Source organism: Urocitellus parryii, chromosome 5, assembly GCF_045843805.1.
Source record: "Urocitellus parryii isolate mUroPar1 chromosome 5, mUroPar1.hap1, whole genome shotgun sequence".
In the NCBI taxonomy this organism is placed as follows: Eukaryota; Metazoa; Chordata; class Mammalia; order Rodentia; family Sciuridae; genus Urocitellus; species Urocitellus parryii.
In genome coordinates, this window is record NC_135535.1 from 42,347,813 (window position 1) to 42,366,784 (window position 18,972).

The following is an 18,972-nucleotide window of genomic DNA, read 5'->3' on the forward strand; positions in this document are numbered from 1 at the left end:
GGAGGGACAAGCACCATGTCCCAACCGCACCAACCAGTAACGGCTGGGGAAGCTGGATTTCTGCCACCCCAGGGGCCACGCTCTCACCGGACTCCATCCTCTGCACCAGCTCGAGCGGGCGCGGGGAAGCCCCGCTCATTGGGCAAAGCCCTCGGGGCAGGGCGGGCTCGCGGCAGGATCCGCCCCCCCCCCCCCCCCCAAGTCAAAGTTTTAACTCTCCCAAGAGCTTTCTGCGGCTCTGATCGTCTTGAGTCACTGCCTGGATTGTAATACAGTTGCAACACGGAGGAGGCGGCACCACATTATACAAAGAACAAGGTGTATTGGACGCTGACAAAGGATCAGTCCTGTGGAAAACCCTAGGCATTAGTTTTACAGACTCAGCTTCTGGGTATAGCATTCGTATTGTTTTAAATAAACTACTGCAGAACTTTGCCCCCTTCCTCAGAGACTGGGGATTAAAGTAGGCGATTTGTAAACTCGCCGTCACACTGTGATCCAAAGTTATTACCTTGCTAAACATTTAAACATTTGATTTGCTGCTGCCTTCTCCTCTTCCTCTTCCTCCTCTTTCCTCTCCGCCCTACCCCCTTTCTTCTTCTCCTTCCTTCCTTCCTTCCTTCCTTCCTTCCTTCCTTCCTTCCTTCCTTCCTTCCTTCCTTCCTTCCTTCCTTCCTTCCTTCCTTTCCTTTCTTTCTTTCTTTCCTTTCTTTCTGTCTTTCTTTTTTTTTTTTCCTACCAAAGAGACTGCCTAGAGACTTCTAGTTATAGAAATAAGTTCTGGTGTTCTATTGCAGGGTGATGAGAGATTGTGATAGAGAAGATGGAAGAGGGGATTGGTAATATTCTCATTGTGGGGAAATGATAAGTGTTTCATGACATAGATTTGTTTATCCTGATTTGAATACTACACAATGTATATGTGCATCAAAACATAACAAATTTCCCCATAAATATGTACAAATTTTTGAGTCAATTTAAAAAAAAAGAAAAAGAGAAATGTCTTAACAAAATGTCTGAATTTTATAGGCGTGGTATTTTAAACCATGTTTCTAGTGGCTTAGGGAATTATATTTAGAAATACTGAAACAATTGAGGTGTACTAAGCCTAAGTGCCAAGAATAGGCAAGATTGTGTCTTAAAGATGTTTTCTTGATCTGTTTGTGGAATGACTAAGATTACTTGACAACTAGAGTTTTTCAGTCATTTTTTAAAAGTTTAGTTTTTTGTTTCTGTTTAATTTTTTAACAGTTGATTTTTGCTTTTCTTTCTTTCGGGGTAATGGGTGGATGAATTTTATGGAGTGTAGAGAAGAAATGGAGTGATTATGTTATATCCATCAATTTTACTATTTTAATGTTTTCAAAATATATGTATATTTTTACTCTAAAAATGCCTTCAATTTGTAAATTTGGATACATATTTTGAGGGGTGCTAATTTTGAAAAGATACTAAAGATTACAAAAAAAAAACAAACAAACCAACAACATGATTTTTTGCGAAGGGAATTAGATTAGGCTTCATAACATCTTAATTCTAATTTGGGTATCTGACATTTGGCTGTGTAATTTAGGAAAGCTGTCGTACATTATATTGGAGTGGAACCTTAATAATATATGAAACCAGTTTTTCACCTTATGAGTAAGGAGTTGATGCTCAAAGACATTGTGTACAGAGTGAGGCTAAAATTTTAGTACGGTAAAAAAATAAAACGAGGTTTCCTGATTTCTAGGCCTGTACCCTTTCGGTTACACCAACATTTTAAAATGCAGTTTTACATATTATATAGAATATATGTATGTATATATATATATATATATATATATATATATATACACACACACACACACACACACACATGCAACATATATGTGATAATGTAAATGTACATACGTGCATACTTATTTAAATTAATATCCAAATCTGTTTAATATCTATACTTCTCTATAATGTTATTCTGAAATATTGTCTTTTTGAATAATTGCAAGCTCCTTGACAGCAGATCTGGGCGCTGAGCATAAAATGTAGTTACCTAAGAAATATATTAAATATAATTCTATTCAATTAATCGCACAACTGCGGCGGATCCATGCCGGGCCATGGCGCTCTCCCTGCGCTGGGAGTGAGTCCGTTCCAGCTCCCCGCCTGGGTTTAAGGGCTCCCGGAGCTGGTTCCTGGTGTGGCGCTGGCGGGGCCTGAGAAGATTTCCAGCCAGTGCACTTCGTACTGCGGGGTAAGGTTGCCCAGCGGAATTTCGGGGCGCAGGCCCGCGGGGCGAAGGTACCGCAGACACATTTGGGGGGCGACAGTTGGCATGCAAGGAGCTAAAGAGGCGGGCTGAAAAATAAAACGTCTTTTGCTTTCCGCTTGGAAGCAAAAGACGACAGTTAGAGGCCCCAGCGGAGGCGCCTGTTGCCGGGCAACCTGCAGACGCTGGCCTGCTGTGTCGCCTCTCCAGGGACCTGCCCCTTCCAGCCAGTGCTGTTTGACACCGCCGTCTGAATGGGTTCTGGAGGAATCTCCCTAGTTTATGCCTTTTCCAGCCCTCCTGGTCCGGATCTGGGCTTTACTGAACTTGTTAGGTCAAGTCAGGTTGGCTGTTCCCTGTGGCCCTAGCCTCTTCATGATTCCCAGATGGAACTGGATGAGGAATTTCTTATGGTTCACAGCAGGTGCTCTGAAGTATAATTTAACTGTGGGGAGAGGGCAGTGATGTTGGGGAAAGGAAGATTGCTGTACTTTGTTTCACATTAACAATGACCTCAGGTTCAATTTCAGATACCAGCGTCAGTTATCACCTGGGATCCAAGAAAGACTTAGTTCTACCCACCTGGAGCTGAAATACTGAATTGTATTGACGAATCTCTTCCTTCTCTCCTGGAGTAGATCAGTTTTTTATTTCCTTTCTATTGTGTTCTGATTTTGCATATGCAACTTAATAGCCACCAATAACCAAGAGAGAAATGATGATAATTGGAATTGGAAATAATCGTTGTTAAAAGTGAGGGAAGTGGGAGATGAGTTCAATTCTTTGGGGCTGCATCAAAGACACTAGTCAACAGCACTATTACATGCTAGCAAAAACATAACTTGTAGCAATTTGAGTGGGGACCAAAGCCATTCAAAAGTACTCTTCCCTCTTCCTGCCAACTCCCATTCAGTCCCCACCCATCTTCGTCAGTATGCATTCCAAAGATGGATTCCCAGCCATTTGTTTGAAATGCTGATTCTTGGGTCCCCAAGTTTAGGTTTTTGGTGTTCTGTAGTCCCAGCAGCAAAATTCCTCTCTGATGCAACTAGTATCTGTATGTACCAGCATAGTTTAGTACTGTGAAGAAGTCTGAAACCTTCTTACGAATTCAGGCTCTGCAATAACTGGCAAACAATTTGGCAAAGTAAGATTCACTTTTCCAGGTATCAGTTTGCTCAGTTTGAAAATCAGAAGGTTAGGCTGTTTTACCTTTGAAGCCCTGGTCAAATCTTAAGAGTCTCCAGACAGGGTGTTGGTGACCTGACCGCTTTAATTTTGTAGATGCCAGTGTTCCATGTGTGAAGGCACTGCCTTTTGAACACTCTTAACTGTATCTGAATTAATTATTTTTAAGTTATGTAACTCTGAATTAACTTGTATCTGAATTGACTGAATTAACTTATTCAACAAATACTAAGTTCTTACTATTTTCTAGGCTTTCTGCTAGGTCCTGAGATAAGGTTAAATAAAACCAGTAGTAGTCCTTGCCTTTATGAGGCTTACAGTTTGATATTGAGTAATAATTGCTATGAATAATAGCTTCTATTCAATGCTTTAAACACCTTATCCAGTTGCTTGAAGACAGGATTTATATGTTGGCATTATGATTGTCATAACTGGGTTCGGAGAAGTGCAACTAACCTAAGAATATCTTTAAAGTATGTACAGGTATTTGGTGGTGCACTAACTTATTTATTAACTAAGTAGATATTTGTTAGGTGCCTAAGTTATACTAAGGGCAAGAGATATCAAACTTTTTGGTCGTGACAGTTTATTAGAGAAATGAAATAAGCTAATTACAATGAAGAGTAATGACTGTGGTTTCTGGGAAAGCACAGGGACTGGGAGAAACAGGATATTTGAAGGTTTAAATTTTGTCAGTTTTATTACTATGCAAATGAATTGTAGGAGATTTAAGATGACCAAAAGTGATTTGAACTGGCTGTAATAATTATTAAGGTACAAAGTTGAGAGGCTGGGAGAAAAATAAGAAAATGTGTGGAGAAAATTGTTTAGCTGACTGCTCAGTATAGTCTCAACTTGGATTTGTTAGCTGGTAATCATCATAGCAAATAGGATAACTTTTGTGATGCTATTAAACAAACTACCTATGGGGGTGGGGAGCACCCACACAACACAAACAAATAACAACTTAAAAAAGTTGATTCTTCTTGAAAGATAATTCTGAAAAGAAAGCCATTTGCAGGATTATAGGAGAAAATACTCCTATAATCAGATGATTTGTGATATTTTTAGGATATGTGCACTCTTGGTTGATCAATTTTGAATTTATTCTTTTTTTTTTTTGGCTCTAGGAATTTAACCCATGGGTGTTTTACCACTCAGTTACATCCCTAGTGAGCCCCTCCCATTTCTTTTTTATTTTGTTTTAATTTTTTGGAGCACGTCTCACTAAGTTGCTTAGGAATTCTCTAAGTTGCTGAAACTAACCATGAACTTATGATCCTCCTGCTTCAGTCTTCTGAGCCACTGGGATTGCAGGCATGAGCCAAGATGCCCGGCTTGAATTTACTTTTTTTAAAAAAATTTTTATTTGTTTTAACTAGTTATACATGACAGTAGAATGCATTTATGTACTTTGATATATCATACATAGATGGTATGTAATTTCTCATTTTTCTGAGTGTACATGTTGTAGAATCACATTGGTCATGGAGTCATATATATACATAAAGTAATAATGTCTGTTTTGTTCTACTATCCTTCCTATCCCCACATCCCCTCCCCTCCCCTCCCTTCACTTCCCTCTACCTAATCTAAGGTAACTCTATTCTATAGTGTTCCCCACCCCCTTATTGTGAATTAGCATCTTCATATTAGAGAAAATATTTGGTCTTTGTTGTTTTGGGATTGGCTTATTTTGCTTAGCATGATATTCTCCTACTCCATCCATTTACTGGTAAATGCCATAATTTCATTCTTCTTTAAAGCTGAGTAATATTCCATTGAATATATATACCACATTTTCTTTATCCATTCATCTATTGTACTCTCAAGAGTAGAATTGCAGGGGGGTTGTGGCTCAGTGGTAGTGTGCTCACCTAGCATGTGCAAGGTGCTGGGTTTGATTCTCAGCACTGCATAAAAATAAATAAATAAAGGTATTGTGTCCAACTACAACTAAAAAAAAAAAAGTAAAATTTCAAGCTTAAGGCAACAGTTTTTTAGGAGTGAAAGAAAACCACACAGATGAGTTAGAAAGGAACTGAGATTTTAGATAAGAAAAATGTAGTGGGCCTGAAATAAAATTACAATTTTAATAATAACCATAGTTTTCATCTATTGAATGTTACTTTATTCCATCAAAATGAGAAAGATGCTAATGAGTAAGTTGTAAATTTATTTTATACATTAGGAACATTGGCTTAGAAATTAAGTTCTTACCCAAGCTTAAATTATGTGAAAGTAGCAAAAATCAGGATTTTAATACAATTTATCTAACTCAAGCTGGCACTATGCCATACTACGTTTCTCAAAAAAAAAAAAAAAAAAAAACCACAAATAAAAATAGTTTGCTATAAAAATAAATCCAAGTTTAATGATAAAAAAGTATGAATGAATTCTTAAACTGGTAATATAAAGGTGAATTATAAACTAAAATACAAACAATTTTGTTGACAGATATATTAATCTGATTTTATTTTGTATGTATTTGAAAGTTGATTATTTTCAATGGTCTTTTGAAAACATAGTTACCACATAGTTACTAATTGGATCATTCATTCTATTTGATTCTTTGTATTAAGTAAAGAATACTGTTTGCTAAAAATATTTTCATCAGCCTACTCTGACACAAGGAAAATCCACCAAGCTTTGGGAAATGGGTAAATGACTGAATAAACATATGTCTCATTGTGTGGATAAGAGAGATATAGCAGTATACTATTACTACTGTAAAAAAAATTATCACAGACTAGTCGCTCAAAGCAACATAAATGTATTCTTTTACACATCTTGAGGTCAGAGTACAAAATGAGCCTAAAGGATCTAAAACCACTGTGGTCAACAGAGCTGTTTCCTTTTGGAGGCTTCAGGGGACAAACCATTCTTAGTCTCTTCTGCCTTCTGGAAGCTGTCTGTGACCTCTCCCTCCATCCTAGAGCTAGTTCCAGAGCCAGCCATAGAGCATTGTGGCTCCTCTCTGACCTATGCTTCCATCCTTACATTTCTGTTCACTGTAATCTCCCCCCCCCCAATAAGGACATGAAGGGGGTCACATTGAGCTCACCAGATAGTAGAAGAAAATCTCTCCATCTCAAAATTCTTAATCAAATCTGAAAAGTCCTTCTGGCCATGTAAGGTACATATTTAGAGTCCAGACATTTCAATGGGGATCTCTTTGGGAGCAGACTACCACGGGGTATAATGTAATTGCCCTATACAAATATGATTCTGATGAAAGAAGTAAAAGTGATTGACCATATGATTTCTTTCTATGAAGTATTATTATGTAAGTTGTATGACTTATTTAAAACTAGATAGGCATTATCATTTTACATTTGTTTTGCCTTTTTGAAAGTACCAGGATACTGCATGAAAAATACGGGAACTTGAATGGATTTGGAGGTAAAAGGAGTGGCTACTTCTCCTAGGAGCCAATCTCAGCTACTCTTGAGAAGAAAGAAGCCACTACAAGTATGTAAATAATCTAGTTTTCCTCTTTCATGATGACTCACTAAATAATTTTATGAGTCCTTTCTTCATGCTTTGATGACTAATTATATTCACAAATATTTAGATTAATGTTTCCTAGATTTGGACAATGGAACCACCAAAATTGAAGTTAATTATTACTAGAAAACTCACTGAGTTAGTTTTTTTTTAAATCATGCTTACCATTTTATTATTGTTATTTAAAAATCATCCATGTGTCTATAAAAAGTCTAAAAGAAAGAAGCAATAGTAGAGAGAAGAACATATCAATATTTCCTTCATGAGTATGTGCCCTATTACATTTTGATGGATTTATGTATAATTGGTACACTATTGCAAACTGCAAATATAATTTTATGTTACTTTTAAAATGCATTTTCTATATTATCAAAAACTCTAAAAATGTGTTTAGTGGTTATATAATATATAGTATAATTTATATTCAGAGGAAGTTTTAGAAGATCATAAACCAAACTTTTTAAAATGTACACTAGGTTTATTTAAAATAGAATCTCTGTGACTACATTCTTTTGCATTTTTTTTTATTTATAATGTGTTTAGTGCAATGTGAGGTGCTAAAGACCCAACAATAAATGAGATGTAATAAATGATCCTGTAGTTAATCTTAAGATTTATGATTCCGAGTGTTAAATTCAACTAAAGAAATAGCTACAAAAGTATAAAGGCAGAAAGAAGAGGGGTTTGGCAATGGTAGAGAAGATTTCAGTGAAGAATGACATCTGTATGCACTAGAATTAGCGTTTGATTTGCAAAAAAGGTGGAGAAGGGAAGCAGGGTCCTGATGATTGCATCCTCAAAAGGATAGAAGTACAAATATCCAACTTGCGATTTTTATATTTAAACCAAAATTAAAATTTTTTTGTAGAATATTACATTTTCTATTAGCAATGCAGGAAGAGAATCCGGGCTTTTATTATTAGGACCTTTATTCTTCTCAGCCTTCACGATATCACTGTTGTAGATTTCATCAATTAATTAAGTGAAATCTTAAAGTTACTTTGTCCCTGCATCCACATAGAATTGGATAAATGGCACATTTAATTTAAAGGTATATGAAAGTGATACACATCTCTTTGCTATTTTTATTATAGATACTGAATACCTACTGATTATCATTGACCATAATAAAAGTCTGAATAACATATAAATCAAACCGTGAACCTTAGAGGTGGGCACTATTATTTGCCTGCTGCTTTTAGATATGCAAGAACTCAGGTTTCTAGAGATTAAGTGACTTGCTAGTACTTTGAACTCTAGTTCTGACTAACCCTTATATGAATGGGTGAATGCTTTGGAGTTCTTATGGTTTACTATTTTACAGTTTAAAATTTCAAGTCATTGATAATTTGGGTCGAAGCCCTTCTCACTAGTTAAAATATCAAGCATAGTATCACAGCCTTTTCCACTGATTACTTGGTTATCAGATTATGGAAACTTCAGGGTTTTTTTTCCCCCTGGTTAATTATTAGGAAGATCTCAATGTTTAGATTCTGAAAATAATAGCTTCTGTAATTACCTTTTTCTGTAAAAATAAAACCTGCCTTATGTCTTACTAACTATATCTATTGGTAGAGTTATGGGACATGTTTATGCTTATCTTGAACTATTGTTTTTTTTTTTTAATTAATCCCAGATTGTTCTTACAGTTTATTAGCCAGGTGTCAATATAGTTGAAGCCTAATTACTAGGTGCTATTTCTGGAGTGTTTTAAGAAGAATAGTATTTAAAAAATGAGATCATATAAGCTCTTTAAAAAAAATCTGATACTTATTAATACAAGTATCATCATTACAAACACTAACAACAGATAAATAGATAGAGATAAGAACATGAGAAGTTGTTCAGATCCCAGGTTAGGCAAGGGGATTTAAGTTAACACGATACCTTTATGCCTCTATTAAATGTTTATTTTTTCATTTAAATGATCCTTTTGGAATTTTGCCATTTCCACATCTTAAATATTAGAATAGTATTTGAAACAATGTCATATTAAAGTTGATATTGAGTTAAATTTGTATCTCTTACTCTGATGGTAAATTATAGTCATAAAGCTCAGTCTTGAATGTAACAGCCCATGCTTCTATCAATATTATAAAAAAACACCCGGTTATATAACATTTCAGCAGTAACTTGGTTGTGGTGGAAGTGGTTTTCTCCCTTTTCTTTTCATCTGGCTATCTCCTCATTCTTTAGAACTCCCTTTAAGGGTTTGCTTTCTGGTTTGCAAAAATTTCCTTAATTCCCTAGAGTAGGATGGGTACACTTGCTACACAGTTGCTCTGTCATAGACTTATTTTTCTTGTTATTGTTTGAGCGATGTCTTCTCTGACAGACAGACAGGGCTATATGGGTAATAATTGTCTTGCATATATTGTTTTATCTATGCCTCATAGACAGCAAGGAAGGACTTAATAAGTATTTTTATATAGAGTTTATTGAAAGAAATTATAATTAGTTTTGCATTGATGCATTGCTTGTCATTTAAAACATAAAGGGTATATGCATACTGATTCTAATTTTTATTTTTAAAATAAAGCAAGGATGGGTTTCCAGATCATGGGCAACTCCGAATCCCTACCCACCTATGTAAGTAATATTTCTTTACATTTGAATTGGTTAATGGGCAAATATTTGTGATGCCTTGCCAAGTTAAGAATGAAAGAAAAATTATGTGTGTACATATGTTTGGGAACTACAGAAAAACCTATTTGTATATGGAAGTTGTCGGAGACCAGCTCCAACTGGGGGTCTCAGGAGACAAACAGATGGTGAGGAGTCAGCGAAAGGGGGGTGGAGAAACAACACAGACACCAAAGTGAAGGTGTTGATCCCAATCTTTACTTGTGAAGTTGATCATATATACTTTTCATTTTGGCAGGCTCACAGTACTTTGTGGTTACAAAACAGGAATCATTATTCAAAGAAACAAAATATTACCTAGGTACAATTAGAATAGAAGAATGTATCTTGGCTTAGGCATAAGCAAGCATTTGTACTTTCAGTTCGAGTTTTGCTTTGAGCTGTTTCTGCTTAGTTAACTTTTAATAATAGTTAGAAATGTCCCAAACTATTGGCCTATACCTTGATTATTCTTGTTGACTTACTGACTGGAACTGGTGCCATGGTTGCAGCAAGTGGTTGACGTTATTAATTTTAATCAAACACGAGTAAGAGCACAAACCATTGTGCACAGGAACAAGAACAAGTTGCCCAGTACTAAGCACTAATCTGTCTTCTTAACATTAATTTTTCTTCTCTAGATTTTAATTTAATTTCTCAAAAACTTCCTTGACAGGAATACAGGGAGTTTTTCATTAGACATTAACAATTTATGCTCCACAGCTGAATCATTGCATTTAGAGCAAACAGATCCATTCTTTAGAAGTAGTTGCATTCATTGGGAAAGTCATGTTTTTTCCTTCATACTTAATGGTCATATGAGAAGTCACAACTATACTTATTAAAGGAATACAGAAACAAATCAGCCCATTCCCAGAAACATACTGCGCTCCTGCCATTGCCTGAGTCAGGGGAGGGGCGCAGCAGGAAGTTTTAAAAATTATTATGCCAAAATCATCTTGTGATAGAATGGTAGGATTATGAGTAAAACTTCTTTTGTTTTATTGACTTTAAGATTATTTTCATATTTTCCTGAAAAAGGTAAAATATTTATTTATTAAGAAAATTCATTTTTATTATGCTATTTTAAAATTTCAGTTTATTTTTAATTGAGATGTAAGATTATAAAAGTTAAATATATTTATGACTCCATAAATAACAAATAACTCACTAAATGAATTTGTGAAAGAAATATATAACATTTTTATTTTTATAATTGGTATAGTCAAATTTAACTTAATGGTAAATATACCCATGCTCTAATCTTATTTTGAGGTATATTACAACTTAAACAAACTTATTAAAATTTGAGTTTTGGTTTAGAATACATTAATTTATGTTTTGTATTTTACATTTAAAATGAGCCAATATCTATAATTTCATGTGGTTCTACCTAGTAGATATCTGTCTGCTTATCTGGACATAAAGAATTATGTCCAGATACAAGGTATTGAGTACTAAGATACAAGGTACTGAGTATGTGGGAAGCCGTAGTCAATTATATGCTGGTAAATATTTAACAACTGGTGTTCCAAAAGTGTATTACAAGTTTACTATAACTTTTTTTTACTTTTTTATTATAAATAAATTTAAGTATATTTTAAGTTTATTATAACTTAGTGATAAGAGGTATACGTAGCAAGAAGTTTACAAATGCTAGTAAAACATATAACTCTTTATTGTAGTGTCCAGTTAGCCAATTGTTGGTCACAGAATACTTTCTTTGTTTTTTATTGACTCTATCTGTAGCCAACCTGTCTTCACTATGATGAACCATTGTAGTTCCATGTGAACTAAAGTGATTTTTCAAGCTATTTTTCTTTACTGTAAAGTGATATGAGTTATTTTCTGGTAAAATCAATAATATTGAATACAGAAATAATTTTTTGTTATTCACCATTTGACAGCTGTGGACATGATGCACTCTTAGTTTCATCCGCATTATTAACACTTTCTCCACCATACTTTCAAGTCTCAGAAATCAACAAAGTAATAAATAAAGCCCTGAGTCATAGCATTTCCCTATTTCATCATGACTGATTTCAGACTGTCCACGTCAAATCAGTAAATGCAAAGTTGTAAAGTTGGGCACAATTATATCACAATAGAGATACAAGAAGTGCAGAGAGCCTCTGGAGTGTATAGTCCAGTGAAATCATTAGGAACTTATGAACTTTGAGTATTTATTACCTTTGTTCTTAATATAATTTATTTAATCACAATTTTATATAATTTTATTTTTAATATTGACTGCATTTAACCATTGGCTGAAAAATCCCTGAACATTTAACAAAAGATAATCACAATCTGGTGGGAGCCAGAATACCATTAGCTTTAGTGTGGCTTTATATGTGATCTAACATATGTGATTTGCATTTATCAAAGTTTCATTTGAAAATGTTATAAGATGTATTCTTATTTTTTTCAGGGTCCCACCACTTGATTTGGGAAGCCTTGTGAGCTCTGATGATGAGGTAATTTTTACTTCCTATTTTACATAATAAACACTTGACCACTATATTACACATAGCATATACTAAAATACAATTAAATTTTATTTTTTAGGATGATTTTTCATATGTTCCACTTAATATGGTGCATAATCATTTTAACCGACCAAAGTCATCTGCTCTTGGTTGGGTCTCACCAGGTCAAATACCATATGCTCAGCATTATCTAAATGAACTGGTTAGTATATATTTGCTTATTACTAATTTTAAGAATTATACTATGCATTATTAGCACCATATTTGATCCAGAAATTTTTGTTTGAAAATCTCAAACAATAATGATGGTAAAATACTTTAGTTTGTTTTATATTTTTTTCACACATTGGAATGATATTTTAAAATTTTCTTTTGTGAAATTGGTAAAATACAGCTATATTCTAATATATCAGGCTACTAGAATACTATGGAGTACATAAATAACTATACTTAATCCAATGTGTCTCCTTGGGGCCTGTTTACATTTTAAACAATTTTTAGTGAATGCAGGTTCTGACTAGTATTATTCTATGAATAGTACTTACCTTTCTGTCTTTGCATATCTCCATCATATAGCTGGTTCTATTCATGCTCTTCTCAGTCTCATTTTTGAAAACTGCATAAGTATCCTAATTTGTTTGTTGTTACAGATTTTGTCCTTAAGTTTTGCCTCATCCTTTTTTTTTCCTGGGTTAAATTTGGATGTCCTTAATAATTTTCAAGGAATGGACTGGTTTATATTTTCCTTTTGAAATGTCTATGCCTCTCTGGATCAATATGTATGCCCTTGTATTTGCTTAAAACTTCTTTTTGGTTCCTCTTATCCACTGGTTCCTCTTATCAATTATCTCTCATTCCCATGAAAATGTAGCATGGAATCAAATAATATCAGAAGGCAGAATATCTCAATATTTCAGAAATGGCAATCAGTGCTTCTCAGCATTCGTGATCTCCAATTCCTATAACTATTTTGGAAGACATGATTGACAATGGAAAACAAAAAAAGTGTCTACCTAAAACTTGTCAGAAGAAGGAAAAGTTTCTTTTTCTTCTCTCAGATTCTTTTGAAACCAGGATTGACCTTCAGCTGTGAAATCAAGTGTAAGATTATTGGTATTCAAATGCTCATTCTGAGCAGTTCTGTTGACTCTTATTGGTCAGCGATGCCATACAAGCTCAAGGTTTTTAAATATCATCTCTGTTTAGACCATAGGTTATAATGGTCCATTTCTTAAACATAAAGGGTGAGGTAAATGGTAAACCTGTTAATATCAATAAGGAAATTTAGTTATAGTAATTTATTTTTTTCTGAGAACAACAGACTTTTTTCTTTTTACCTCTAGGAACAGGACATAATACCTGAAAATTTGCCATCACCAACAGGCAAATACAAGCTAAAATATCAACCATATAAAACTGAAATGAAAGAGGGATATACACAATATAGTCAGAGAAGTTCAGAAAAGACAAAATCAAATATCACACATCAACAGCCTTCAAGAAACAAGATTGATGAAAAGGTAATAAGTGAGAGTTCTTAAGATTTAAAATTTAAAGCAAATAATTCATGGGTTATAGAAATCTCTTTCTAACAATAGCCAACATTTGTCTCAGTAGGCCAGGCCAATATTATTGTAATTATTTTACCTATATTAGCTAGCTTTTTCTACACAACATAATGGATTATTATCCCGTTTTCTGAATGCAGAAATTCTAGCCTTATCTAGACTTATCTTTTCTGTTAGAAGCTTTTTACTTGCTTTGAGAATGGAGTAAGAATATGTATGTGCATATATATATATATTCTGTGGGAGTATAGTCTTTAAGTTTTAAAGTTGAAACCTCAGAATATATAGGGACCTATTTTATTCTAAAACTGCCATTATTTCCTGACTGACTTTTGCCTCATTTTAAGATTTTTTTAACCTTACAAATTGCTGAAATTGTTATGCTTTCATTAATATTTATTAGGTAAAAATTAGCATTTATGGATATAAGAGCAAATTAAATGTGATAAGCTTAATGGTATTTCATAAACATTCAGGAATTCAATCTTTATGTTTGGGAAGGCTTGAAAACAGTTTAAGGTACTACAGGCCAAAAATAAAAGAATATTTGGATATGATTTTTAATTTAGTTAACCTTCTATAAGAATTATGTATTTTTGGAGAAGTTTAATGGTTTTACTTGCTTATTTTCCATAGCTTAAAAAAAATGGAAATTTATAAGTAGGTGTGGCATTGCAACTATTTTTTTTTTTAAATCCATGTATGAACTATCTAGGACTAAATAAATCATGTTTAGGTGAAAGAATAATGAAATTATTTGGTTGCTTTTTATCATAAAACAAATTTCCAGACCTAAACATATGCAAACATTATCAGTTGATGTCTATAATATTATTATAGGATAGTCTCACAACCTTTACCAAGCAGCCATGTATTATTTGCAAAGTGTAATAGTAAGATCAGTGTAAATATGCTGGGACTGTAGGTTTTTGTAAGCACAAAATATTTTTAAAGTAAAACTTTAATTTCTTGGAACACAAGTTCAGATAAGGACACTTGTTTACTTTTTGTTTAAGAGAGGAACAAATATTATTTGCAAATCTCTCTATATGACTGATAAATGTTTATCTAGAATGGATATTTTACAGAAGCCAATCTAAGTGTATTTTCTGCTTAGATAAGATGTTGTTTGACTTCTTTGATTTTTTTAAAAACATATATTAAAAGGGTGAAATTATTTAACATATTTTTGGTGTTTTTGCAAAAGAGCTTTTATAAACAAAAGGTCTTTTAAAATGTGTAGTACTGTGATTATCAAGACTATTATATAAATGAGTTATTGATAAATTCTACTACAATTACATGAGTTAACATTATAATGTTTGAAAATAGAAGTCCTTGATTTTAGAAATGGGATCCCCTCTTTTTAGAGCAGAAAGAAACATGTAAATTGATTTTCTTTATTGAGGAAGAAAAGTTAAGGTTAGATGTATTTAGGATCCAGGGCATTAACAGAGGCCATAGGTACTGACTTATCAGGCTGATACACAAGTTGACAAATCATCAGTTGGAACTTGATTCTAATTCCAAATTTCCTTTGTTGAGTTTTATTAATTACCACTTAGTATAAAATGGTGGTGAATTTTTAGTTACCCAATTTTTTTGCTACTGAAAAATGTACTCTCATGTGTGCATGTATACATTATCCGAAATATTGAAACATCTTTAAATAAAATATGGAAATTATTAAATTTCAGCTTTAAGAAAATCATATTAATTCATTAATTGTATTTATTAATCAGGTTAGATATATCTTTTTCATCAGCTTTTTAAAAGACAATGCCTTTTGGTTATAGAAATGATTTAGTTCATTAATGTATTGTTTTTTTCTTTCCAAAATAATTATTGAATTTTTTGAATGTTTTAACTATATGCAAGAAACTGTTCTGGGAATAGGGGAATAAAACAAGCAAAAATTTCTGCTGTTATAGAACTTATTTCCTAATGTGAAGAGATAGTAAGAAGAAAACATAATCAATCAATCAATGCATTCCATAACCAACCAGCCCATTTTTGCATCACAGATGGTCATAATAAGAGCTATGAAGTGAAGAGAATAGGGAGAGCCAGGCTGTAGGTATGGGGTAGTAATTTGTTTAGGGTCAGCAGGGGAGACCTTTTCCATAAGATCACATTTTAGCTCTCACCCGAGAGATGGAAGCCAACCAGTCAGTAGAAACTCATGTTATGAGGTAGGAGTAGCTTAGATGGTTTAAGAAATCTTGAGGGAGGAGCAAAATGTGGTCAGAGGAGGAAGGAGAGCTGGGAGAGTTGGGAGGAAACTGGGCAGAGAGTTAAAGGGAGCCTGGGAGCCAGATCACAGTAGCTCCAAAGACCCTGTAAGGACTTTGCCCTTTCACCCTGAGGCAGAAAGCTGCTTAGTTCTGTTGAGAAAGGGTTTAATTGAGAATATGGCAACCTTGGAAACAGGAAGACCTTTGGGAGACTGTTAGAGTAATCCAGGCAGGATATAAAGATGATGACTTGGATCTGGGCGGTGGTAGTAACAGAACTGGATAACAGGTGGTCTCAGGACTTCAGATTCTGGCTAAGGTGGGGCTAAGAAGATTGGCTACAGATGGGTTGTAGGCTTGAGAGACAGGGAAGAGCAAGAATAGCTGTGCATGAATGAATATGCAGGACACTATGCTAATTAAAATAAGCCAGGAGCAGAAAGACAAGGGCTTTATGTGCTTGCTTATGTGTGGTTGCCAGGGAGATGGGGAGATGTTGGTCAAAAGGTACAAAGTTTCACTTATATGATAAATTCTGGGGAACTATTGTAATGTGGTAACTATAGTTATTAATAATGTATTTTTTAATTTTCAATTTGATTGAAATTTTCAGTGTTTTCACATTTGTGTCCATAACTATTTGTGATGATGGATGCATTAATTAATTAGTTTGATTGTGGTAATTATTACACATGTATATGTATAGCAAATCATCACATCATATACCTTGAATGTACAAATTTTATCAATTAAATGATTTAAAATTTAAAAATTCCTCTGAGCCTTTTGGTCTAAGCAGTTGACCTTCAGTAGAGTTGAGGAAAGGCTATATGGAAGTGTGGTTTGGGGAGGTTAAATTTGATGTATCAAGTAGTAATATCACTCACTGCTTTCCTTTTGTAAATTGTTAAAAAAAGAATTTTTTAACACAATGCAGAGCTTTGCTTATGCTTAAATGTATCTACTAAATTACTTTGTTTATTTTGTCTAATGCTAAGCATCTTTTTGGTGCCCATTTAAATAAATCATTATTTAGGGAAAAGAATTATATTGGCAGTTAAATAAATAAGACTATTCAGTATTCTCATACATTGATTTCCCAGTAGTAAATGCTTTTCTGGCACCAGAGATACGGCAATAAAATTGACAAAAGTTCCTGACCTCATGGAGCTTATAATAGAAGACACAGGCAATAAATTATGAACATATATGTAATAAAATTTCATGTAGTCACCAAAGGTCATGAAGAAAGAGCAGAGTATGAAGTTGAAGTGTGATCTTTGGAAGATCTAAAGTAAGAATAATCCATAGGATAAAAATTCTTGAAGTTTGTTAAGTTTTCGACAAGTTGCTATCATAATGAAACTTTTTTTTTTTAGTTAAGGCATTATAAGTACATCTCATATTCAGAGAAAAATTTGTCGTTCCGTCTTTTTGACAATCCCAAAGAATTCTTTACCTTAGAGAATACCACCATATTTTAATATTTTGGCTCTGAATTTAATTTATTAATTTCACAATAACTCAACATGGACAGTAATAGTTAAAATACTTCTCTTATTTAATGTTTAGTTTGTCAGGTAATTTTTTTTGGGGGGTGGCTGGGTACCAGGGATTGAACTCAGCGGCACTCTACCATTGAGCCACATCTCCGGCTCCATTTTGTATTTTATTTAGAGACAGGGTCTCATTGTGTTGCTTAGAGCCCAGCTATTGCTGAGGCTGGCTTTGAACTTGTGATCCTCCTGCCTCAGCCTCCTGAGATTCTGAGATTACAGGTGTGTGCTAGTACACTTGGCTAGTCAGGTACTCTTTATAAGAATTGGGCATGTACTATCTCATTGAATCTTTTTGGTCAAGTAGTTACTATTGTTCCTATTTTATCTGAGTAAACCAAGGCACAAAGATAAAGTAGAAGAGCTGGATTCAAAGAGAGGCAATCAGATTGTCATAGTTTGTACTATAAAACTCCTATAAAAGTAATCTCTGAGGTATTTAGTCATTATCTAGTTGCTTATTTTATAAAAATACAAATATTCAAAATATGTGTATAATGGTCCATTTATTGCTTCGTTATACAGTGTATACAGGGTGAAGAAAACAGCTTGGATGACCTCACAACTCTGGATAGGAAAGCCCTCTTGCAGAGTGACTATGTGCACAACTCTCAACATGTACAGCACAACGCAAGGAAATCAGATGCGGTTAGGCTTCAGCACTCTCTTATATGATAAGTCATTAGGATCATTACCCTCCAAGAGTTTACAGACTTAGAAAAATTGCAACAATTGAATTTGGACTGAGATGAATATTCATTGATGTATAAATTGAGTTGTTATTTTTATAAATGATTAACTTATGTTTGGTATATTTTCTGTGCAAAGTGTCTTGCATTTTATTTACAAAAATTTAGTTTATATTGTTCAAAATATTAATTGGCCACTTTTTATGTTAGTGGGCTTATTTGGTATCACATCCTCCCTTCAAATAGATGCCTCGTTATTGTTTTGAAATTCATAGGCTACTATCATTACGGAGATTGTGCCAGTTGTAGAAAAAGCCAGGAATTAAAGATGTTTTCTTTAATAAAATTGAAGCAAAACTCCAGACTTTCAATATTAACTTTCGAGTATGTATTTTTAACAGTTAAATAGATTGATAGGTGGTGCTTAGACCAGTTCTGGTATACACAGGTAAGTATAATATTTCTATAGTATCCCATGGTAAGGGGACCAAACTGCTTGAAGGTGGAGTGTGCTCATCCCCTAGAACCCCAGGTGATTAGTATCATAGACATCCTGAAAAGGTAATGCAATACGAGATGGGAAAGCTCTGGCTTAGATAACCCAAATAATAATAAAGCAACATGGATTTAGCTAGTTACATTTTACATTATCATTAAAAATATATATATACACACACAACATATATATGCAATATATATATATATGTATATACATGCATATGTATATTCACAATATATATATATATATACATATGTGTATGTATTCACAATATATATACACATACAATTGTATAGATAAACTATTGTGTGTGTATATATATGTGTGTATGTGTATATACTTTTTTTTTAACTTGAGTTGCAGTCATCTAGAATC

The 18,972-nt window shown here is 33.8% G+C and overlaps 1 protein-coding gene across 1 annotated transcript in view; it reads left to right on the forward strand.

Moving 5' to 3' along the window:
- The first annotated feature begins 6,805 nt into the window (after positions 1-6,805).
- Positions 6,806-18,972, forward strand: part of Caps2 (calcyphosine 2) — a 44,980-nt gene continuing 32,813 nt past the window's right edge. The window contains 6 exon segments of the mRNA XM_026409361.2: positions 6,806-6,907; positions 9,483-9,532; positions 11,994-12,039; positions 12,131-12,253; positions 13,395-13,571; positions 17,944-18,057. Of these exon segments, the coding sequence (XP_026265146.2) occupies positions 6,806-6,907; positions 9,483-9,532; positions 11,994-12,039; positions 12,131-12,253; positions 13,395-13,571; positions 17,944-18,057 (612 nt within the window).